We start from the raw sequence: 26,386 nt of genomic DNA, 5'->3' as shown, positions 1-26,386 counted from the left end.
TTATAATAGGCCTTAAAAGTGTGAGAGACTCCCTAACTGACCAGACAGTCACTCTGGACAACATGAGTGTAGCCTCCAGTGCCACAGTTAAAAACCTAGGAGTTCTATTTGACCCAGATCTATCATTTAAAGCTCATATTAACCAAGCCTGCAGAACAGCCTTTTTCCTATATTTTTCTATAGGCACCATATTTATATATCTAAAACTGCACCTGTTCAAATCTGTATATATTCAAATCCGTATTTATATATATTTTTTTATATTTCTAACCATTTGCACTACATTCATATCAAACTGTATTTGCACTCTCCTTTTAAACACTTTTTTTATTCAAATTCACACGACTGTTTGTTTTACGCGTATGTGTATGCTTGTATGTATTGTATGTGTTTGCTGCTGATAACACTGTGAATTTCCCGACTGTGGGATCAATAAAGGAATATCTTATCTTATCTTCCACCTGCGCAACATAGCCAAAATTAGAAATATTCTGTCTAAAAATGATGCTGAAAAATTAATTCATACGTTTGTCACATCTAGATTAGATTACTGTAAGTCCCTACTCGCAGCGTGTCCTAAAAGTTCACTAAAAAGTTTTCAACTGGTTCAGAATGCAGCAGCAAAACTATTAACAGGAACTAATAGAAGAGAGCACATCACCCCTGTGCTCCAAGTCCTTCACTGGCTTCCAGGTGAGATTAGAATTAAATTTAAAATCTTCCTTCTTACATGTAAGGCCATTAATGGTATGGGCCCTTCTTATCTCAAAGATGCTCAAGTACTGTACCATCCAAACAGAACACTTTGCTCTCAAAATGCAGGCCTACTGGTAGTTGCCAGGGTCTCTAAAAGTACAGTAGGAGCTAGAGCCTTTAGTTACCAAGCTCTTGTCTTATGGAATCAGCTTCCAGCTAATATTAAACAGGCCGACACAGTCTCTACATTGAAGATTAGACTGAAAACATTCCTGTTTGAAAAGGCTTATGGTCAGGCTAGTTAAAAACAGACTGAACCCCACAGTTCAGTCTAAGCTGCCCTAGGAGCTATAATGCTGGGGGAAGTACAGTGCACCGAGTCCTATCACCTGTTTCTGGTACTACGGACCACTTTTATCTGTACTTATAATTTCCAATATTTAGTTTACTTAGTCTATTCGTCACTATTCACCCGGTGTCCCTTTTCCCCACTCCCCTCTGCGGGAGTGGCTACTGTTTCAGTTGTAGCCGCCTAGAGCCCAATGACGACAGGATCTGAGATGAACCCCCTCATGTGCTCCCATTCTACTGCATCTTTACAGACTGGTACTACATCTGCAAATGGACATCCATCAGTCCTGGTGCATCTATAGCCTGTCCTTCCATGGAGGTGGATCTCTCCTTCACTGTGATTCTCCCCGAGGTTTCTCTTTTCCCACTGAGTTTCGGAGATTTTCCTTGCCGAGGAGGGTCTAAGGATGGGGGATACCCAGGACATTAATCCATTTCCTTCATCTACTGTTTATTTGACTGTTGTGTGTTTTCATATCCAACTAATTCTGTAAATCCCTGTGAGGCAACCTTGTTGTGATATAGGGCTCTACTAATAAAACTGAACTGAATTGAATTGAATTGAATTAAATTAGCACATATTACGTTACATATGTTTACATGCAAAATAATATTCCACTATTATTCTGAAATATGCGGTGTCATGTAAACACCATGTTCCACTTGGATATTTTGAATTAGGCCTTTTCCAACTGGAACAATTTCTGATTCATACATGCAGTATATCCTGATATTTGTGTGGTTGTCTAAGGATCTTTGTGTACATAAACAGCACATTTGGAAAATAAATCTAATCTGTGTGCTTTACTGCAGGTTGCGGCTGTTTAAGATTAACTAGAGTAAAGACAAAGATCCTCTCTGGTGGATATGGATGCTCCAAAGAAAAGACCACATGTATGTTTGGAAAGAGTAGCAAATCTATTGTTAGACAATATGACAGAGGAGATCAGCGGGTTTATGGATATGAGAAAATATTGAAAGGTTGACCTTTTGCCAGAGGGTGTATGGAGGAATAAAAGGAGGCGGCTGAAACCACTGAAAAAATTTAATTTTTCCATAAGTTATGCCCTATGAGTTATGTGCATAGAAATAGTAGAGGTCTTCTAGAGGAAGATTCATTTTCACTGGCCATGTAAACGGATTCCCCTTTTTCAGAAATAATGTAAAAACTCAGTGTTAGTGTGCATGTAAAGGTAGTCAGTGTAAACAAAATTAGCCCTAAAGACAAAATAAAAATGTTTGTTGCAATGATATTTATCGCAACATCAAATTATTATATGTTATGTTGGTTTGTTTAATTATTGTTCTGTAGTGCAGCCTGAATGCAATGTGTCCATTACTTTCATCTTAGATCAAACTGGTCTGTAAGTGGATCCTGAACTAAAATGATTTTAACATCACTGATTGTTGGTATTTTCTGTGTAAGTTTTGCATTTCACAAATTCATCCCACAGGCTGAATTGGACCTTACGGCAGTAAGTTTGACATTTGTGCTTTAAATGGTCAATAACTGAAATAATGCTCATTCCTAATGTTTGTAAATCTTGGGAAAAGCCTGATCCCCGCAGCCATAGCTGCCCTAAACCCTAGGCCCTGCTGACAGGCTGACCAGTCTGCTACCTGTCACTCCATCAATGTCTCTTTTTATGTCTGCCCCTACTGTTGTTGTTGTTGTCTGTGTTGTATAATGTTGCTGTCTTTTTCTTGTAATGTTATGTTATCTTTTTCTTGTATGTTATGTAATGTCTTTTTCTTGTAATGTTTCAGTCAGTGAAGACGAATTTCCCCACAGGGACCAATAAATTAAATCTAATCTAAATACAAGATTTTTTAAAAAATTTTTACCAACTGTGATTTTTCTATTGAAATTCAACTTAACATGACCTTTGATATTCTACTCTTGGAGTATTGAGTGTTTCCAGATTGTTGTTCAGCCACAGATGTTCTTAATTTATACCTTACTTCTCAATGAGAACATTTTTGGTGTTAATTTAAATGCAGTCATTTTCATTTTAAAATAAATTTGCTAAACAAAAACTCCATTATGTCTTTATAAACAGCTGACACTAAATGCATGCATATGTGTTACGTTGTGGATTCAGTGGTGCCCTTCTTGCTGATTGCCATTTACAGAGTGAGGAGTAAAACCCACATTTTTCGTATCTGCTGACATGTTTTTATCTCTCTCACATACTCTATCCCTCTGTGGTCTCACCCTCTCTCCTCTCCACCTCCCTACGCTGACTCTTCATGTTGATCTCTGCCCTCAGCGTGGTGATCTCCAGCTCATACTCCTGGGTCTCAGTACTCAGTCGCTGCAGCTCTGCTCGCCGGCGGCACAGCTCCTCCTGCAGGGAGGCGATGTCGTTTTCTCTCTCAGCCGCTGCCTCCTCAGCTGCCTGTTGGAGAAGCAGTACCTCCTCCTGAGCGACTCGCAGCTCCTCCTGGGCTTCTGCCAGCTCACTGTCCTTCTCCTCCTCCAGGCTGTCCATCTCCTCCTGGACACAGCGCAGCTGGGCTGAGGCCAGAGGAGAAGAAGAGAAAGGAAGAAAGGAAGGAAGGAAGGAAAGAAGGAAGGAAAGAAGGAAGGAAGGAGATGATTCTTGATGAGCAATGTGTAGCTGCAGCATCAGTGAGCTTGTTTACCTGCACATCAATACTCCAATCATTATCCAATTTCTGAAGTGGACCATGTAAACAGGATAATCTGGTATGGAAGACAACAGGAAGTTTGAGTCTACAGTCATTACATCCGTAGGTACTCTGAAAGAAATCTGATGATAGACTAGACATCTAAACCAGGGTTTTTGATCATCACATTTCTCAAGTACAAGTAAACACATCAGATCTGATTATTACAATTATCTGAATACTCACAGTTATCAGATTTTCATAGTCATGTAAATAGGCTCAGTGTCACCATCAGTCCACCTGAGGTTTTTGCACCAGTGGACCAGTGTGAAAAGACCCACAGTATTTGTCTTGTGGGTGGTGTGTGTCTGTGTGTATGTAATGTGGGTAGTATCTCAAGGAGCTGATGTAACTTATGGTAAGAGACATGCTTTTTCAGGGTGAGGTCCACATTATTGGTATTTTCAGAGAAAGAAAATCTCCTCCACTCTTCACTCTATCATCATTACTGAAAAACATCTTTCATCTTTAAATTGTGACGCTGTCTGCTCCATTTCCTCTCCTCTCCTCTGTCTGTCTCTGTCTTTCTGTTTAGAATTTCACATTGTTCTTTTCAGTATCCTTTCTTAGATTAATTTTGTTTACTTTTTTGTTTCTTTTTTCTCCCTTGTTTTCTGCGAGGCAGTATCTCAGCTTTCTAGAGGTTTATGGACAGTTGGTGTTATATAAAGTAGATATCAGGATATACACAGTAAACCTTGGCAAACTACACCACGTTCCAAATTATTATGTAAGTGATATTTTTCTCTGATTTTCCTAAATAGTCAATGCAAATGACAGTCAGCATAATTTTCAAGTCATCAGCTGTTAAGGTTTAATTAAAATGTTATTGAACAAACCTCCCAATGAAAACAGTATTTTTTTCAAAAATAAAAAACTTAAAACGCACTGTTCCAAATTATTATGCACAACAGAGTTTCGAGACATTTTCTAGGTTGTAAAGAACTGAAAATAGTCATTTGTTAAATTTGCAGCATTAGGAGGTCAGATTTACTGAAATCAAAAGCCATTTCAATCAAAAACATCTTAACATGTCAAGTTACATTTTAACATAGGACCCCTTATTTGATAGCAGCTTCACAATTCTTGCATCCATTGAACTTGTGAGTTTTTGGAGAGTTTCTGCTTGAATTTCTTTGCAGGATGTCAAAATAGCCTCCCATCCTCATGGATCTTTTGCTTGAGGATGCTCCAAAGGTTCTCAATAGGGTTGAGGTCAGGGGAGGATGGGGGCCACACCAGGAGTTTCTCTCCTTTTATGCCCATAGCAGCCGATGATGCAGAGGTGTTCCTTGCAGCATGAGATGGTGCATTGTCGTGCATGAAGATGATTTTGTTTTGGAAAGCATGGTTCTTCTTTTTGTACCATGAAAGAAAGTGGTCAGTCAGAAACTCCACATATTTTGCAGAGGTCATTTTCACACCTTCAGGGACCCTAAAGGGGCCGACCACCTCTCTCCCCATGACTCTGGCCCAAAACATGACTCCGCCATCTCCTTGCTGACATCGCGCCTTGTTGGTACATGGTGGCCATCCACCAACCATCCACAACTCCATCCATCTGGACCATCCAGGGTTGTACAGCACTCATCAGTGAACAAGACTGTTTGAAAATTAGTCTTCATGTATTTCTGGGCCCACTGCAGCCATTTCTGCTTGTGAGCATTGGTTAGTGGTGGCCAAATAGAAGGTTTATGCATAACTGCAAGCCTCTGGAGGATCCTACACCTTGATGTTCGTGGGACTCCAGAGGCACCAGCACCTTCAAATACCTGTTTGCTGCTTTGTAATGGCATTTTAGCAGCTGCTCTCTTAATCCGATGTATTTGTCTGGCAGAAACCTTCCTGATTGTGCCTTTATCTGCACGAACCCGTGTGTGCTCTGAATCAGCCATAAATCTCTTAATAGTACAATGATCACGCTTAAGTTTTCGTGAAATATCTAAGGTTTTCATATCTTGTCCAAGGCATTCAACTATTTCACGCTTTTCAGCAGCAGAGAGATCCTTTTTCTTTCCCATATTGCTTGAAAATGGTGGTCTGCTTAATAATGTGGAACGTCCTTCTTCAGTACTTTTTCCTTTAATTGGGCTCACCTGGCCAACTAATTATCACAGGTGTCTGAGATTGATTTCAGTGATCCAAAGAGCCCTGAGACACAATACCATCCATGAGTTTAATTGAAAAACAAAAAAATTAATCTTTATGACGCTTAAATACAATTTGAATAATAATTTGGAACGTGGTGTATGGGTTCCAAAACTATTCTGGATATCAGAGGTCTTGACAAACCAAGTCAACTCAGAGCTTGGCAGCAGAGGAGTTTACACATGTATAGTTTAGTGGAAAATATCAATTGATTTTCTTGTGCTCTTCCAGAAATAAAATAATGACAAGCAGCATGGAGGATGACGTCGGCAGACAACAAACAATATAGCAACAGGCAACAGTCCACAGATATGCTGATCACATTTCCTTCTGCAGTATATCCCAGTTTTTACAGCACCCCATAGAGGTGTATTTGCAATTAACATTGTATATTAAATTAAACCCTTGTGTTATGTATAAGTGTCTGAACTCTTTGTCTTACATGTGATACAAGCTGATCAAACACTGCATCATATAGGCTAACTCAAAAATCAGAGGATAAAATCAAAACTGTCCCTGATACCTATGGACATAAATGTTCTAATGAAACACATGAGATTAAGTTTGTGGCTTCAGGTCAAAAAGCACGGATTAATTTTTGCATATTTTGCAATTTAATCAAAATGTCAGATAGATGTGGGCATGTCCAGTATCAGCAGATACATCTCATTTCAGGGAACTTGACATTAAGCATTTCAGCGCTAAACATACACTTTACAAGTTATTCAACAATGCACTTGAAGTTATTCTTGCATTTCTTATTAAGTTTTTGCACTGATTCTACAATCCTGTTATTCACAGGTCTCTATTCAGCAAAAAGCACCTCTTAAATAATGCCATCCTCTACTGATATGGTTTCTTCTCCCCTCAGGATTATGTTGTTTTTTTCTCATTTTTACATATTGTCCGACACATAATAAATTACTAATAACAAAAAGGCAGTGCTCCCCATTCTCTGAGTCTAATGACAGCAAGAATAGAACATGTTCTTGTCGATTACATCTTAATACAATTATTTACAAAATTCATACACTGACACAAGATGATGGAGCTGGTGATGAGCATTACATTTGCCATTGCTGGCAGCTTGCACAGCAACATTAGCAATGACTGAAAACAGAATGTGTAATATTTGAATTGATATTTTTTCCATAATTTTGTCATACTTTCTTCCTTACAGACTGAATGGTTTTTGTGGTCTGAGACACTTCATTCCTCAGGAATATATTTTGTCCATACCTTGTAGATTCTGAATCTGGCGTGTGAAAGCCTCTGCCTGATGTGCACTAGCCAGACGCTCATCCTCCAGCAGACCTGGTGGCAAGAAGATGTGACGGGAGACGAGACAGGGAGCCAGGAGTGAGGCATGGGTAGAGAGATAAGAGGAAAATGTCAGTTCAGCAGGCCAATAGAAAGATGACAACTTGATAAGGTGTTCAACCTTGAAGCACGAAAAAATGACACATGCAGTTTTGTATGTCTGTGTGTGATTGCATGTCAAACACACTATAGGCAGGAGGGTTAGTTTTTTTAGCTACTTTATTTAGTATGGGTTTTTTTAGCAATTCTTTAGACATATAACAGTAAATGTAAGTATTGTAGATGCACAAATACACTGGTCCTCAATCATTTTGATATTAGGATGAAAATACCTGATTTCCTCTGACACACAGATTCCAAATCTGAATAGGAATTTATCCAGCATAGATTTGCTGTATGCACAAATATAGTCATCTGCAGCATATTACACTAGTGTTTTAGTTCTATAAATTCTGAGTGATCAGAATTTAGATACTTTCAAGACCTGAAAGAAATATTTGGTATGTTAATACTGATTTTAATGCTTAATGATGACCATAAGTTTTCTTTTCCTGGCTCCTCACAACTGTTAGTTTGTCAGACACCTGTGTCCTTCAAAACATGAATGTTTCTCTCAGTCAGCTTCTCGATTCTGCATATTGTAAGCTACTTTATCTCTAAAGATAGCACAACTTACAGTTTGACCTTTTAGCCCATAGCAGAGCATGAGCTCTCTCAGTTCTGGAATTCAACAAAGAGTTACTTTCCCTAACTTCCCAGAATGACTCCAAGGTCTTACATTCTGTCCTGTGTCCATCTGACATTCCTAACCCTAACCCTAACCCAACCCAAAGTGATGCAAAGATGAAAGCAGGAATTTTTGCTGGAGCCAGACTGGAGATCTCATTGGTGATTGGTAACAATTAACAGGTTGGAATTCATTCGTATAAATGGTGAAAACATTTCTGGGCAACCAGAGCCCCAAATGAATGGATGGGCTACAGAATGTTGCAGAAATGTATTTTCTCTATTTTCATCTGATTTTTTTCTGGTCCCTTTAGGTGATGTAAGTGATGAGCATAGTGAATACTTTTATCCAGATGTTTCTGAAATGGAAATCAGATACTAAGGGGCTTCAACCCAAATATGATGGTGATTACTGTTGTTTCTACAGCAGGAAACACAAAGGAATTACAACCACACAAACAAGAGATGGTGTATGACAGACATTTTGGAACAATTCTGATCCAAGCTGATACAAAGGTTTATTCTTTACTGGGCTTGATGTTCATATCTATGAGTGCATTTGCTAACTTAGTATCCTAATATTGTGAATTCACAATAAAAGATATCAACACAGGATTGAGGAATTAGTGTTTTTTTTTTGTTTGTTTTTGTTGTTTTTTTTACATTCCCATAACTCAAAATCCTAACATACTGGAGAAATCATGTTTTCAGATTTGGAATCAGCCTTATTTAGTCAAGTTCAGATGTTTTTCCCCTAGTAGCAGAAGGGGAAAAAATGTTGTCCACTGATATTAACAGTGAGTAAAAGAACATATATTCTTTACTCAAGTAGGTGCAGAAACTTGTTTAAACAAAAGGCTTGAGAAAAATAGAAGCCTCTAAATGTAGTCAGACTTATAAAAGCAAAAAGACTGTTGACAAGTGATATCATAACTTTTTAATAACAGTACTTGTACTTTTTAAAATTACTCACCTCTGTTACTGACAAGAAACTTGATGATACCATAATGAAGATGTGTATGAACAATGAGCTTTATACTTTATTCAGTTAGTTTGTGGATACATAGTATTGATTTGTTGCTGGTTTTGGTTTTCCTAGGTGTGTTCTAGTGCACAGCTTCCCCCTGATTTTGGGAGTTTGGAATATCAATACAACATACAATCACTTTGAGAAGAATAAATATGGGGCATGAAATCTAAATCTATTCTTCTTATTTTTTATTTCTTCACATTGCTCTTACCTTTTCCATTTGATTCAGATCTTCTACCAGCTCTATTTATGTCATATTCATATTACTGGGATATTACTAGTGACTGCAGTCTGAAAGGCAGGTCATTAAATGAACATCTTTACCCACAGAGATATAGTTAATCTGCGCTTTACCCTATGTCAGCTGCTATTCGTGTACATTGAGGGTCTCCTTTCCTCCCTACACACGTCATTTGGTAGAAACCTGAACAGCTGCCTTCATGCACTGGGGGAGCAGACCAGCGCTGATTTCTGTTTGTGGTTTAGGACACTCAGTCTGGAAGCTTCCCTCAGTATGCACACAGTTGTCTGAGGAATGCCTCCTCCTCTGCCAAACAAATAACTGATCTCAGAGCGCCATGTCTCTTCACATGGCACAAACTCATAGACACACACTCATAAAAGTGCACACACACACTGAGATGAGTGCAACCCCATACCCAAGGCCTTACTCACTGTCCCTGAACATAAGCTCATCATTTCTAAGATATGATGTGATGCTCCATTTAGCAGCTGTGAGGAACTGACCGTGTCACTGACTACATATAAACATTTACAGGATGTGTCCCTTCTGTTGAACACAAGTTTTCTTCAGCCACTAAGATGCAGAGGGAAAAATGCTTGACTGTATTATTGTTGATATTTTCCAAAGAGGGGCTTGTATCATCTTTGTGAGCAATCCCAAATGAGGAAAAGATGGGACTGTGGGGGGGGACGCTAATAAACTTAAATTCATTTGTAAACATACATTTTTATTCACTGCATCTGTACAAATCAAGAAAATCAGGGAGATAACATGCTGCAAAAGCTCAGATATTTGCAAATTTTGTGTCTTTATGTGTCAGGCTCAATAATTATTTCTGCTGAATAGAAGTTTTTTGGAAAATCATCAGTGTTTTAGCTCCATGAAACCAATCAGCACCAGAGTCTGTTTCCTAAAACTATGGATATTAGAAGTAGTGACTAAAATGGCATTAGACATAGTACTAGCATTAGATGTAAAGCAACGGATTATTTTTGTAATCATTTGATCTACTGATTTTTTTTTAAATTATTCCATTTGATTAAATGATTATTTGAATAGGTGGAAAAAAACAGTAAAAATGCATCTGAAAATGACAAACAACTTCTCCTTTATTCCAGAACCAACTGAAACAACAACCACAAAAAGTATCAAAGTGTTACTATATATAAAAATATAAATGCATCAAAATATCTATAGATGTAAACAACAACAAACAAGTCAAATGACATCTATAAACAATATGTGCACTGCAGTCTTCAACACATTTGGATCCAAATTACTAACTTACTAAGAACTTAAGATGGAACTAACATACAACTTAAAAAAATAAAGACACATATTTTTAATGTTTGTGTGAAAGTTAAAAATTTAAAGGAGTAAGTGATGGTTCCGATGTAGAAAAAAATTGCCCTCGGCTCTTCTGAGCTATGCTCCATGTTGTTTGTGTTGATCCTGGCGTCATGTGAAACAAAACAGCGGAACCAATGTTTAGCGGCAGCAAAATTAAGGGAACTAAGATTTGACCGAGGAAAACTGGAATCACATATTTTTAAAAATTGATTCCAGTCGATTAATCGTTTCAGCTCTATTCAGTATTATTAAAATGTCAAACATTAATTGCTTGTAAATACGAGATTTAATCCAAGAAAATTTCAGCAGATATTTTGAAGGTGCCTGCTGTTTGCTCCAGATTTGTCCACACTGAGACCCAAAATCCTGCCACTTCCGGTTTGTGCCTCATTGGACACTCTTTTAGAAATAATTTCAGTTTTGTAAAGTGTAGTTTGAAGTATGCCATCATTTGTGCATAAACTGTGTCAGTTTAAAAGGTAATTTTTCAAATCAAGAAAGTCTCAGTTTGTTGTAAAACTGTTGAAGTATTACACTATGAAAATATGAAAATAGAAAGACAATACACCTGAAAGTCATGGAGGTGATGTCATTGAGACTGTCCCTCTCCACAATCTGCTCAGAGTCACTTAAGATGTCTCTGCAACTTCAACATGACTAGATTAGTAGTGATTTTCATGTCTTTAAATACTTCTTCTCCTTGCTCATGAAGAACAAGGCGAAATATGCTGAGGGAACAACTATTTTCATGTTGGTGGCATTTATCACATATGACAAGAGATTCAGTCCACTGAGCTGTGTAACACTAAAACTAGATGTTACTTCGCTATCTTTACCAAACACTGTGTAGACTTGTGTAACAAACATATGTGTAAATAAAGACATAATATGACTTGTCTCTTACCATTGACCACTATTCATATTTCACACAAGTCCCACAGGGCACAATGGAATAGGTGGACTTCAGCTGTCTCTACTCTGGAGCCCTTTTTCACAGAGTCATACACTTTCATTCAGTTTATCTAAATGTTTAACAGTCATTTACTCTGTTCTCCTGGTTGGTCTTTATACTTTATCAGGACAGGGCAGCTGTCAAGTAGAAACTCATTATTTGCAGACAGTACCTCATATCACTAAAATGTTTTCATCATAAGCAAGATCAAGACTTGCCTGAATGCAAGTATATAAAATGTATACCGTTTTAGTGGCAAAGACTGAGAGAAAAATAAGATGAGTATTTCTGGATTTGAACTGAGCTGTCTGCTCCGGTTTATTACAAGATTTCAAAGGGCTTTTGGATGGAACTCCTATCACTTTGAGGCTCATAGTTCAGATTATGTAAGTCATTGAGCTTTGGATTTGAATCTTAAGATTTGAATATTAACAAGCAACCCTCTCCATTCTAGTGATGTCTGAATAATCTGTGAAAAATCAGTAAAAAAAAACATCAAACTTAAAGTGTGATTTCTTAAATACCATACTATATATCCACAAACTTTTTAAGCCCAATGCAGTCTGAAGTGTTGTGAGCTCTTTAAAGTTGAAACAATGTTCCTGTGTTAAAGCATGAAGACGTAATGTGGCTCCAAACAAGGGGTATACCTGATAATTTTCATGTCTTCCTATTCCTTTTCCCTTTTTCCGCTGTTCACTCAAAAAAACTGTGATGAGCTCACCTTTCCTGAATTGTAGCAAGTGCGTGTTCCTAAAGTTATGTGTCAGAAGAAGACTTCTAAAAAAGTGGTGAATATTACCTTATGAATAATTGAATGAAAAGTATAGAAACCCAGTGTTAGTGGTGGTCGTCATATTCACCTTGGAGCTCATTAAAACTCTCCTGATGTTTGTTGGAGGTCTCTCTGGCATCGTCCAGCTCCAGGAGCAGCTGCAGGACCTGGGCCCTGAGCTCCTCCAGCTCTTGCTCCTCTGTCAGCGGCTCCTTTTCTTTCTTCCTCTTCTCCTCCCCTTCTCCTTCTTCCTCCCTCAGCTTCTTCTCCTCACCTTCCTCCTCCTCCTGACCCCTCTCCTGGTCCATCTCCTCTTTCTCATTGTTCTCCTCGAGGACTCCTCTCTCCTTTGCCGTAATCTCATTGTCCATGGTGGGGCTGCTCTCTGCCTTCAGATCGCACAGGTCATCTGATGGAGAGATGACAGCAGGAAGAAAATGATGCTTGACAGTATAAGAAAAGAGAGACCAGAAGTGAAATTTACAGGTGACAAAACCCCCTGTCATCACCCAAAATCAGATATGCTTACAGCCAGCTTTTATTGTGAACCAACAGCACCATCTTGTGATTTAAGTCATACTGAATGCACACAGGACCCTCTTTAGATCTGATTTACCCTATTAACCTTTACATATTTAATATACACAGAACGACCAACAGGCATGGGGCAATCATCTAATAAAGATGTGTGTGCATGTTGATTAGAAAGGAAAAAAATAACTTACTAGGGAAACAACGCATTAGATAAACTTTCCACAAATGTTTGACAAAAGCTTGAAATGATAAAGACACATGGGAAGTATGTATTGATGTGTATTTGGTTTTATGATCACATTTTTGAGAGCACCTCACTCTCTTCATTTCATACTCCATCTTTTAAAAAAAAAAGTCATTTCTGTCCACAAGGGGGAGCAAGTAATCCAACACAATGTGCAGAGGGAAAGGGGGAGGTGGTCCAGTGTGCTGAGAGAATCACTATGAGTCACCACACAGCAATGCACCTCAAAGGCTTCAACAACACAAACTATCATTCATAGTACGATTGATATGACAAACACCATCATGCTTTGTATTACACTGACTCGTATGACATGGCTGCCACTTGATTCCTTCTCTTATTAGAGGTTTCCTTGTGCTTGTTGGCAGCTTGTGCTTGTTGTCTGTCAGTATATAAAGTCGAATGAGACATTATATGCTATGTAGGACTTAACAAATAGACTTGATGTAGCATGACAGGCGGTTGTTGGAGCTGTGAGGATGAATGCAGAGCAGTTTAAAGGCATTAGTGAAAGATGGAGAAACCAGATGGACATCTGTGGTTTAAAATTATTCATAAAAGACATAAGAAGATGAAAGGACCTGACCTGTGAGTGACCTGTAAGTCTCTGTCTTAGTGCTTATTGTGTGCAATCTATTAGGCCATCAAAAAGACACAGAAATGTAACAAGAAGAAAATATCTGTAGTGACTCATGTCTAGATTCAATGCTTTTTTTTTTTTTTTAAATACACCTGGATTCAGAACATAAAACCAAAATAAAGAAAATTAGTGAAATGTTATTATTTAAGAAATTGTTATTCAACAAGATGAAAACTACAAAGAACACATAAACAACAACAAAAAAGATACAATTAGAAATAACAATGCAAAGGATGCAACAAGATGAAAATAACATAACAGAAACAGAAAAATAAAAATTATTTAAAAATACAAGATGAAAAGAATGTTAAAGATGCCAGACAGAAGATAAAAATAACAGCATAAAAAACAACAAAAATGACTCAACAAGATGGCACAACATGAAAGATGCAACAAGATGAAAATGGCAAAATATGCAAAAAGATGAAATTTTGTAAAAGATACACAAGATAAAAATATTGTTTTAAAAGATGCAACAAAAAATTAAAACACTGTAAAAGTCACAAGATAAAACAACAAAAACAAGATGAAAATGACAAAAATAGTTAACAAGATAAAAAATGACCAAAGAAAATACAGTAACACACAACAACAAAATACAACAAAACATAACATAAAAGATGCAACAAATGAAAACAATGAATATATGTCACATGACAATTATGTAACAATAATATGAAAAGCTTTTTTGTTGTTGTTGTTCTAAATTCTTCTTTATGGTGAGAGCATTACACCACCATTTCACAAACACAAAGACAGAGCATTACAAACAATTATATGGTAACTTAACTGAACTTATAAAGCACATTTTCTCTACCTTAATGATGCCCAAAGCGCTTTACAATTCCTCACATTCACACACACACACACATTCATACACCAGTGGGCAGCTGCTGCTATGCAAGGCGCTGCCAGGCCCTACTGGGAGTAATTTAGGTTCAGTGTCTTGCCCAAGGACACTTCGACATGTGGACAGTCGGAGCCAGGATTCGAACCGCTGGCCCTACAGTCATTGGACAACCCCCTCTACCAACGGAGCCACAGCATCAAAATATAAATGAAGTAAATTCAGTAAAACATCTTGCCAGTGTCTCAATTGAGACTGTAAACAAGATTAGATCTAAAGGGTATAAGACAAATCTATATCATGATAAATATGATAATGACAATATAAAAATCACAATAACAATACTTATCATTTTAAACTAGAAAGAAAGGTGTCATTTACAGCAGATTTGTCTCTTCCGTTTAGGCAGATGGCATTTGCTGCTACGCAGGGAAGACCAGAGGTACATGTAGATTACCGGTATATCAGTGCTCATTCTCAGAAGTTCAAAGGTAAACTATCACTTCTCCCTCAGTTACTGTCTCATTTTAGTAAATTCTGCTGACACAGCACACACTGGCCTATTATCATTACCCATACTATAATTTCACCATAATGTGTCCTCTCGGGTCAAGTCCATCTTTGAAATAAAGTGATTCATGTTCAATTGGTCTCCAAGTGCCCCAGAATTGCTGTTTGGACTTAGAAAGAACTGATGATAAGCGAGTGTGATGAGAGGGCAATGATGTTGTTGGAGCTGTTATGAGAAAAAAGGTGCAGTGGGGAACAGAATAAAGCATTAACTAAAGATCTACCTATTTAAGACTGATGCTCACCAGTGTAATCTTCATTCAGAGGATGTTTCCATTTCTAGTGGTAATTATTTCTCTGCCTTGATGTTACCCTTCTCCAGATCTATTTCCATCGCAACCAATATTAACATATTTCCATCCTATCAGCGCTCTGTCTTATCCCTTCCTGTCTCATAATAATGTTAATTTAAACAATGCAGCCCCTCAGAGGCATGTGAGAGGTTTCATAAGCACTGGGCTATTTTGTCATTAAACTTTGATGCGGTGTAATGGGTTAGTCATAAAAAAGAGGGCTGGAGTCGTGTGGCAATGAGAAAGTGGGAGCTGCTTGTATAGCCAGCGGCAGCTAAAAAGGCCATCAGGAGACACAGCTTCCCAATGAATATCACTCACAGCCAAATCCTACAATATGTTGAATTGCAGTGCACAAAAAGATTACACTCAAGTGATTTTTAATGAGTTTTAATTCTTTTGTTTTGAGGATGTTATTCCCAGATTAGCCCAAAAAGAACAGAAACTAAAGCTAAACAATGCCAAGAACGAATGACCAAGAATTTGTAAGTAGGTTTTTTGAGAATGAAAACTTTAATTTCTACGGTTAACACACTTTTTTCTACCCAGAGAAATTAAAAAACTCACAGATGTGGTAGGGAAGAAAACTGATAGTGGATTTATAAAGCTTGCCCACCTGCATTTAACAAAGCAATTAGGCAAGAGATGACGGCAGTGATTAATGAGTTTCAGTTACACCAAGTTCTAAAGAACTTACTGCATCTAACTGATGCAGTGAGTAGCTTCTCATGTCTGATACAACTATCTGTTTGAAGGAGAGCATAAAAACTGGACTGTGTTTTAATGGAAAAAGGTCATGTGGTCTAATGTGTCTAGACTGACCCTATTCCTGAGTGATGGGCACATCAGGGAGAGAAGAGAGCTGGGTGAAGGTATTACCCATCATGCCAAGTGCCTACAGGCAACCCTGTGGGGGTAGTGTTTTGATCTGATTCAGTTGGTGAGGTCTAGGTTCAGGAAATGAGGAAATAATGACCAGATCTGAACATCAGTGGATCATGAACAGATTGTTAAAGACAGCATGAGATATTATTTTCACACATGGATTGTCCACCACAGAGACCAGACCTGAACCCCACTAAGAATCTTTTACGATGTGATGGAGAAGACTTTAAACAATGGTCCGACCCTCCATCATCAACACAAGATCTGGGACAAAAATGAATGCAGGTATGGATGGCCATTTATTGCATAAATCATATTGCAGAAAATGCACCCCAGCTAAAGGTGGTCCAGTAAAGATATTCTGTTTGTGACTTTTATTTTCTGGAGAGTGCAATAATGATGGTTTGGGACCTGAAAAAATCAACCATTAATCAATAAACTATATCATTCCCACCGTTCTCCACAAAATCCTAAAACATTTCACACTCAACAAGCTTTCAGTAGGTGAAAGAATGATATTAACCTTTCACTTCAGTAGAAACCAGATGACTGTAACTTAAAACATGTGAGTAATGTAAACATGTAAACCTTACTATTTGAACAACAAACTTAGGAACAGATCATCAAACAGTTTTTTAAAAATCCAGACTTGAGCAGTTTTTATCATTCAAGTTACTACTTCGAACCAAAAGTCAGTATTTCCATTTGAAATAGCTAATATTAACTCCCCTCTTTGCGCCAACATATGTCAGTAACAATAGGTGATAAAACATTCTGTCTGTGCAGATTAATCAGCCAAAACTCAACATCTTTTAGCTTCTTGTGTGCAAAATTTTGAGACATTATTATTGCCAATAAACTCTTTGCCATTCAACAACACAAAATCCTCCTGCTGAGCAGCACCTGCTATCTTTCCAGTTTTCTTATGAGTATTCACTTAGGTTCACTCCAGCTGCTTGTTAATCACTTCAGCCCTTCGAGAAGCTTTATCACCTCACCTTGCAAGTGAATGTCAAACACACTGTGCAACACAATCAGCCGTTGTGACACCTGCAATCACTCCACTGCATGCTTGGCACAGCGCAGGTCTTTTATGCACACTGGCATTGCATTAGATATAGATGCTGTATGCATACAAGAGAGGGGACAGGCCGGAGAGTCATCTCACAAGCAGCGTTACAGCTCCAGGGAGAGGATGGCTTTATCTAGCCACAGCACATTCCTTCGTAATCACATTGCAGTGAAACACATTGAGAATGTCAGTGCAAACGTTGTTCCACTTTAGAAAAGAGACAAGCAGGCTGACTGTTCTTTGTCCATGTGTCAGAATAGCTGTCTGAGATTAAATTTAAACATTAATGTGGCAACACAAGTCCTTTGTTTTGCTTCTGATTTGAGGTTCACTGATGGAGTGAGGAGAGTAATGAAATTTGCACTTTACAAAATTGAGAAGCAGAGTGGGGATTTTAGAGAGCGTTTTAGCCTGGAAAGATTCTCTCTCTATAAACAAATATGATTTTACAGTCAGAGTTACAGCTATATATAGACGACAGGCACCAAAACTCAATCTTACAGTGTGTTACAATACACTTGATAGATGAGCAAGGGGAAACTGTCCCTGAAGACTTCTATCTAATATTCATCTACATTTTTCTTACTGCTCATTGTAATCAGGTTCTATCCAATTTAAAATATTATTGTAGAATGCATTTTCAACTCCTCTATGCTGTGACTGCTGGTTAAAAAATCTAATTTTACTGTGTTGAAAGGAACATCTGGAGTCACATCTACTTTGAAAAGAAGTGACAAGTCACTGGAACAGGAGCTGGAGGCGTCTACAGATGTAGTAATGTGATGTGTGCTTTGTGCTGAACCAAGGAGACAGGTGCTGCTGCTGGTGTTTGTGGCTGTGGTGCCAGAGTTGTTTTGTGTGCAGCCATGTGTTTGTGTTTTTGCCTGTGCTCCTATGTACCTTTGGATATGTGTCCGTATTGTGTAGCCATCTGTACATTCTGATACAGCATCATTTTATCATCATCGGCATGGACTTCAGCTATGTGAGCTACAAGCCCTCTTCTACTGAGCCTGTACAGATATATGTATGATTGCATAAGTCTACCATGTTCAACCTGCATATGTTGTGTATGTGTATATATGCTATGGATTTCTGCAGCTGTGTAGGAGGCCATGCATAATGCACACCATCCCCCTGCTACCCCAGCTTTGAAGTCAACCCAGTACTGATGTTCCAGCTTTTCCCTTTACACTGCCACAATTCATCAGCAACACAAAAAACACACAAATACAGCGCAGGAACAGGGAGTCAAAGTGATAGTGATAGTAAAGGCAAAAGAAAGGGGAAAAAATAACAGAGAGATGCAACAAGAGTCAGAAAGATGGTTTAATATAGTATAAGGCCTGGAGCACTTTAACTTCTGTCAATCCCTTTTTCCTAAAAAAAAAAAACCCCAGATAAATCTGATAAAGCCATACACTCCACACACTCAGTTCATATATACAGTAACACCTGTACACCAAAGACCCCAGCCCTCACCATATGGAAGTCACTCTGGCAATAAAGCTCTGTTTTGTCCACAAATTTGTTCTTCATGGAAACCTTTTTGTCTGTTCTTTGCTTTTCCCTGTCGAGAGGCCCAAGTGATTGTATCATGTGCCCCTTTACAAAACCTGCAAAGTGAGGTCATGATCAGATTTGCTGACTTAAAAGTTTGTGAACCTCTTCAGTGAGCTACAAGGGTGGGTGTCTCATGAGGTAATGTGAGTTTATCTCTTTTCTTTTTATGAGCCCTTAAAACTCCAGAGGAAGTGGGGGGAAAGAGCAGCAGGAGGATACAAGAAGAAATGAAACAGGAACCCCAAGCACCCAGAAGAGTTGGGCAGAGTTAATGAGCCACTCTGTTACTGAAATGGAAAATCCATGTTTGTGCATTCAAAGGAAAATGAGAGAAAGTGGGTCAATGGAATAAAGATGCAGTGCAGAATGTGCTTTAATTTGGCCTCATTAGATGAGTGTGCACAAAAACTGTGCCAGTGTGTGTAGAGACTGTAGGTGATTGACTTAGGGAATACATTGTTATGGGAATGTGCATTTGTGTGCTGCTTCAACATGTGTGTGCATGCATAGCAGTTCCATTAAGGGATATGAATAGCAACAGAGAACAAAGCTTTACAATAGGTGATGTGCTTAATAATCCATTTGATCATAAAACAGTGCCTCCCACCTGAAAGCAATCTCTTTAGAAGGTTTCAAAATGCTTAAATCACAGAGGAAATATGGGATACCACAGTGCATCATTTTGCTGCCAAACCCCAAAAGGATAGAAATGGTGGGGGAGAGAGAGTGTATGCTAATGATAGGTTGCCAACACTGAGTATTCTGCAAGAGGGAAGAAAATTTTTGAAAAATCTGTAGAATAAGCTGCAGGAAGGAATAGTACAAGTTCAAGGGTCCTCCTCTTTACATTTCAAAGCTTTAAGATTTGTTCCATTATACAATGCAAAGTGAGATAGAAAAACATATAGGCTGCTCAGTTTGTCAGAGACCTGCAGAGTGCCTGTCTTAAAATGAAGCGTGATGGGGCAGAGTAGGGGTGGAGCATAGACACATGTTACACTGACCAGCTTCAGGGCTGAGAGAAGGAATGCCTGAGGGTGGAAAAGAATGTAAAATTTGTTTTAATTTACTCCCATAACCCTGGCCATGTTAAACAGTCCAAAACAGAAGCGTGAGAATCTCACTTTGTTGTTTTTCTCAGAGTCTCTCACACTGATGAGATGTAAAAAGTTTGTGTAAGACAGCAACTTTGCTATTCATTAGTTCCAGAGAGCTTAGAGAAATGTTATTTGTGTACCCTTAGGATTATCACTGTTGATGTGAATTTCATAGCATGAGGGTACAACACAGGGAAAGAGTGGAAGGAAAAGTAGAGCGACCAGGAGAGAAATGCTGTGTGGGCTGAGGCTCTGGCAGGTGCAAAGGTGTATATGTCTATGCATGCACATGTATGTGTGTGTGTGTGTGTGTGTGTGTGTGTGTGTGAGACAGAGTGTGAGTGGGCACTGAAGGATTGCAGCTGAAAGAGGGAGAAGAGAAAATGAGTAGGAAAGCAGAAAGAATGATGAAGAGGAAGATGGCCAGTGACTCGTGCAAGTGGGTGTAACAATATGGTGACCAATGACTGTTAGATCCACGGACACAGATGTTTGGAAATGGCCAATCACCCTATCGCTCAGTGGGAGCAGATGTTTGTGTGTGAGAGCATATGTATTGCCCACTGATGGAGGTGCTGAATGTTTTTAATCTTGAACATTAGATCCCAGACAGTGCTCTTGCTCAGCTTCACAATGTATGGATCCTACCTGCATTTGAGCCACTCTGGGCCTTCAGTAAGACTATATGTAACATCTCTAAAAATGATGACCTTAAACAGACACTTATTATCTTGCAGGAGTGTTTCTTTAGGACAGAAATGTCAGACAGGAGTGGTGTTAAAACAGTGTACTCCACATCTTCTTGTAATCTGTGTATTAGTGAGGAAAAAAAAACATGACCATGTTCCACAGTACTGTGAACCATTTCATGTATGGACAATGTTTTAAGAAATGCACTAAGGAATTTTTATCTGGTAACAATGAAAAGAGAAAATAACTACCCTTTTCAAACAATCCAGACTGATGACTTGCTAGACGTGACTTCAGCCAGGACAGAATGAATACACATTTACCTATGTAATTCAGACAGACACCAGCTAATACCAGCTGTCACTCAGTACTTGAATTTTTCATTTTCTTTAAGTCTACTCTTATTATGGCCAATCAAATAGTCAGGGTTCGTGCTACATTAAGTCAGACACCTGAAATCACAGAAATGATAGACGGAAACTTTCTCTCTTTTAAAGCTAGCCTTAGGCTGTGAGGAAAGGAAAAAGGTCCCAAGAGTTAACATAACATGAATAAGCTTCTCAGGAAGGAAGAATCTCTCCTGAGAAAGCATCCATGTTATGATGGCCAACATGCAACAAAGAAAAACATCTATCAAATAGACACTGTTATTTTTTTATTCAGTTATTTATTCTCTGAAGTCTGCTTTAAGAATTATGTCTTAAAGCAGCAAGATCTGAGAAATAATTCACCAAATAAATGTGTTTGAAAGTTCAGTTTCAGGCCAGAGCCACACAGAAACATAAACCTTGTTCTGGAAACTGGGCTGTTGACCTGTGGTTCTCTACACACCAATAAACATCCTCCTAAGAGTGTCCCACACAACTTTTCGGTCCACACACCCATTGAAAGTACATAGTGCTTCATGGGTCACAGGAGACACAAACGGAAGAAAACATTCCTCACATTCTTTCTTCAACTGTTGCACAAAGTCGGGATTGTGTATGAAGCAAACACATGAGAAATGTCAACGACATACACCAGTAGAAGTGGAAAATCAAGCTTGAAAGCAGCACTACATACAAAGTTTTGACTAGTTTTGTGATCTGGAAAGTGTGGATCAGATGCAAACATCCCAGCCAAATTCAGTGACATCTTGAATCTGCTCAGATTCTAAGTAACCAATGCACCAAATTAACAGTCTGGATTAATGACTACATTATTTTCTGATGTGGCATCCATCATCCATTCATCCATCCATTACCTGACAGTGTAGTCTCCATCAAACGCTTACAGATGCCATAACTGACAGTAATACCCACTCGTCAGTCATTCGGTCAACCTGACTGCGCTTCATAAAGACGAGCTTCCACAATAATCTTCCCTCCTCCTGCCACCTGACCACCTCTCTCCTCCTCCTCCTCCTCCTCCTCCTCCTCCTCTTTACCTCACCACCCCATCCCTCACTCTGAGAGTAAACACTCTTGTTTAACAGATAAAACCCCTCTGTCTCTTCAGCTGATCATGACTGTGATCTGTAGTGCGAGGTTAAAAATAGCGCGTCACAGACCTGTAGAGTCCAGAGCCTCCTCGATGAGTGGAGGTAAGCGCAGTCCATCCATAGCCCCCCTAAAGCTGCGGCGAACAGGGAGAGGCTGGCGCAGAGAGTGGGCGAGAGAGGGTCAGAGGCTCCGCACGCCCACTTCAGCTGCAGGGGGAGGGAGACAGGGACAAACACATGGAAAGTACGGAGCGCATCGTCAACAACTCGTGCACACACACACACACACACACACACACACACACACACACACACACAGGCTGCAGCGCAATACCGCACCAAAAGCAGGCATTCACGGGTTGTACCTCTGGAGTATCTGGGAGAATCCAGGGAGCTGAATGTTGAGATGCCGAGAGGGAAGAGGGGAGGAGTTGAGTGTGGAGGGAAAGATGCTTTTGTTTTTTTAAGGCAGGGAGCTGCACAGACCTCCCACTTCCCCCTGTTCCACCCCCCCAACGCACTCGCACAGAACCTCTCCCTCCCTGCCTGCCTTGTTTACTCTGTTTACTACTCGAACACTGTCCTTTCAACTTCCTCCTTCTTTTCAGTGTCCTGTCGAGACTAGAGTCTTGTCCAAAGGTGTCAAACTCACTGTAGTTTTGGGGCCACATTCAGCCCAACATGATCTCAAGTGGGCCAGACCACTAATAACACTGGGGGGGGGGGGGGGGGGGGGGTGAGTAAAAATTACATTATGAAAGTGTTTACATCTACAAAGATTCCTTAAAAATGTGAATAATATGAACAACCTGAAATTTCTCAAGAAAAATTAGCCATTTTAACAGCCCTTTTTAAGTATGCCTCAGTTTATCATTGACACATGAACTTACAGATCACAGTGGATCTACAAAACACAAAACATTTTGTAACAGACAGAATATTGTTAAGATTACACTTACTTTTCTTAAGACAGGTTTTTCATATTTGTTCAGGGTATTCACATTTTGTCTGAAAGGATAGTTTTTAAATGTCAGCATTTTTATGGAATTTTACTTTTTACACTAAAAGAGAAAAAAATGAAGTTGTCATTATGTATATGTTTATTATGGTATTTTATTAGTGTGTGATTTTGGCATTTTAAAATTCATCCCAGGGGCTGGATTGGACCCTTTGGCAGGCCGGTTTTTATCCACAGGTGCATTGCTCTCTGTCCATCTGTGCTCTAGACTCCCTCACAGGGATAAATCTGCAATCCATGAGAATTCACAACAACCAACATGCTGATACACCAAAATAAAAGGAAAAGGTCTCTTTTCTTCTTCTTTACATGTTTTCTTCTTCATCTTAGATGTATTGAACTACTCCTCACAAAGAAAACCCACAAAAGTCCACAAAATGTATATGCTCACTCACCAAATAAGAGCAACACACAATGATCTCTGTTGTACATGTTTACTAAATTTCATTTAGAAATGTCCCACTTTCTTGATGATAAAGTAATCCTTATGAAGTATAATTACAGATTTAAAATCTATCAATGTGGAAAAAGTTGGCAGCATGTGTCTCTTCCTGCTCTTTCCATCTCACCCCTGTCTTTTTCTCCATATTATAGACATACATAAAAAAAAAAAAAAGGCGGAGTACAAAAAACTAAAATGCTGACACACCAAAATAAGAGCAAAACAGAGTGATTTAAAAGTCTGATTGTATTCTTACTCATCAACAAAACTTTGTTTGGAAATATCACATTTTTATTGGGTGCTGAAGGCTGATCTAAATCCTATAATAATATTTATCAGTCATAATTGAAAATTTGAATGATCTGTTTTGACAAAGTTAAGTATAATCAATAATTCAGTCTACTAATGTGTAAAAGTATATTGTACATTTACTTCTTTTCAGAGTCTCTTCTCCTGCTTTCTGTCTAGCTCCCAAGTTTTTCTTGTACAACAAAGAAAGCCCACAAATTGTCCACAAAACCAAAATGCTGATGCATCGAAGTAACAGGCTGATTCCAGAGAATATCACAACATCACACTTATTAACAGCAGTAACAGCAGTGCCCCTGCTGTTACAATAATCCCTATTGGGCATAATTTTAGACTTTGACGCACTAATGTGAAAGAGTTAGAAGCACAGTTCATGTCCATCTTTTTGGTGTCTCTTCCTGCTCCCTTTCTTCTCATTCTCATGTTTCTTCTCCTTATTATAGACATACACAATGGAACACAGAATACTGATTAACAAAATCCAGAGTCCAGAAAACTTTTATAATAAACCATATGAAGTACAATTCAAGAATTCAATCTGTTAAGAACTGGCACCATATAATAATTATCCTGTTTTCAGTGTCTCTTCATGTTTTTTCCTTCCTCTTCTCATGCTTTTCCTCCCCCTCCTAGTCATAAACAATGAAGAAAACACACCATAGCCCACAAAACCATTATACTGACTCATCAATATTAAAGGAAGATGTTCAAAAGGTCTTTTGATATTTCAACATCTTTTCAAAATTCACGGAAATTTCACACTTAGTATTAAGATTTCTCTGATAGTTATAATCGTATATATTACATGGAACATAATACAAGATCTCAGTGTGAAAGAGTTGACCTGTTTTTGATGTCCAAACATGCTCTTTCCATTTTGTTTCCATGTTATTGTTATTATTATAGACATACTGTATAAAAAAATATGTAACTAATACTGTACTTTCTAAGAAAACCCACAAAAGGCCCGAAAAAAGAGGGAAACAGGACGATCTAAAGGTCTGACAATATTTTTGCATGTTTACAAAGCTTCTTTTGGAATGATCACACTTTTTAATAGGTAATTAGGGTTTCCCTTGATGTTATAATAATTCTTATCAAATATAATTTAAGACTTCACTCTGATTACTAAACCACTAATTTAAAAGAGTTGGCAGGATATTACATCCCCAGTGAATGGCAATGCATTTGGCAGTCATTAGTGCTAAATCTATTTATATTTTATCGCACGAGTCTGAAATTCCTCGTCTAATGGCACCAAATAATACAGTTGGGTATAAAAATATATCCATCCATCCTTTACACTGAGCAAGAAGTGGGCAAATCTCAAATAGATTGCCCATAAATTAATGGGCAAAAAAATAAATAAATAAAAACACACACATACACACACACACACACACACGTGTGTGTGTGTGTGTGTGTGTGTGTGTGCGTGTGTGTGTGTGTGTGTGTGTGTCCTACCTGTTCTGCCTTTATTTCGCCCTTAGGCCAAATAAATTTGCCTATAATAGGATCCAGAGAGGTTTTTTGCAGTGGAGGCTGACAGTTACCGTTGCAGATTACTGATCATTTCCCCTCCATTGTTCATTTCCTCCTCTCCCCACAATGACTTTCATTCTCTGTTTATTGTTAATGAGCAGTGTGTCTTCAGCTAAAAACAGCATCTCAAGCACACACACACACCCCTGTCTATTTTCACCCTTCCACACATACATACATACATACATACAGTACGTACATAGTATCTGTCACTTACCTTTTTCTCCCTCCCCTCTTCAGCTGCTTTCACATCTGGCAACTTCCTTGCAACACGTAAGGAGACAAAAATGTTGAAACACCCTGCAAAAATGTCAGCATAAAGCAAGGAAAGGAGGGTCAGGCTTAACCCATACACTGGCCTGCAAGAGGATATTCCTATCACAGCACTGTCAGGGAGCAGGAAGTGCACACATACATACACAAACATTATAGTCACACACATTTTCATATGGAACCTAGCAACATCTGAAAAAGGAAGTGTAAGAAAACGGAAGTTTGTGCAACGGAAATAGTAGGTAGCAGAAAGTCTGTGTGTTCTTGTTTGTATCTGTAACACAGAGCAAGTGATTTCTCAGTTAAAGAAACAAAAAAAGACACAATAAAATGTAGTGATTCCTTATTTTAAGTATTTCCTCTTCCACAGTGACTCTGTGCAACTTTCCCCAGGTGTCTGTAATCCTGAGACATGAAGACAGAGCACTGATGCATCTTTCAAGTTGAAGTTTTCGCACAATCTCCTCACCACACCACCGCACCACACCATACACAACAACAGGCCCAAACACAGGAAGGCAGAGCTGTGAAGCAAGTTGGCTGACAAGGTGTTGATAATGAGCTGACAATGTCTGGCTTCAATCTGCCTGTGTCATTGTGTGGC

General features: G+C 38.7%; 1 protein-coding gene across 6 annotated transcripts in view; it reads right to left on the bottom strand.

Moving 5' to 3' along the window:
• Positions 1–25,891, bottom strand: part of LOC115421527 (coiled-coil domain-containing protein 136-like) — a 40,256-nt gene extending 14,365 nt beyond the window's left edge. The window contains exons 1-5 of one of the 6 annotated variants that reach the window (XM_030137450.1): positions 25,727–25,891; positions 22,268–22,405; positions 12,372–12,692; positions 7,126–7,200; positions 3,263–3,565 (exon numbers count right to left, since the gene is read on the bottom strand). In XM_030137450.1, coding sequence (XP_029993310.1) covers positions 3,263–3,565; positions 7,126–7,200; positions 12,372–12,692; positions 22,268–22,319 — 751 coding nt within the window. In that variant the 5' untranslated portion in view covers positions 22,320–22,405; positions 25,727–25,891. Of the gene's footprint in view, positions 1–3,262; positions 3,566–7,125; positions 7,201–12,371; positions 12,693–21,961; positions 22,091–22,267; positions 22,656–25,726 lie in introns of those variants that run through there. The other 5 variants (XM_030137449.1, XR_003935696.1, XM_030137453.1 and 2 more) reach the window with 5 other exon arrangements.
• Positions 25,892–26,386: the final 495 nt, after the last annotated feature.

Source organism: Sphaeramia orbicularis, chromosome 6, assembly GCF_902148855.1.
Source record: "Sphaeramia orbicularis chromosome 6, fSphaOr1.1, whole genome shotgun sequence".
NCBI lineage: Eukaryota > Metazoa > Chordata > Actinopteri > Kurtiformes > Apogonidae > Sphaeramia > Sphaeramia orbicularis.
This window is presented reverse-complemented; position numbering and strand designations above follow the sequence as displayed.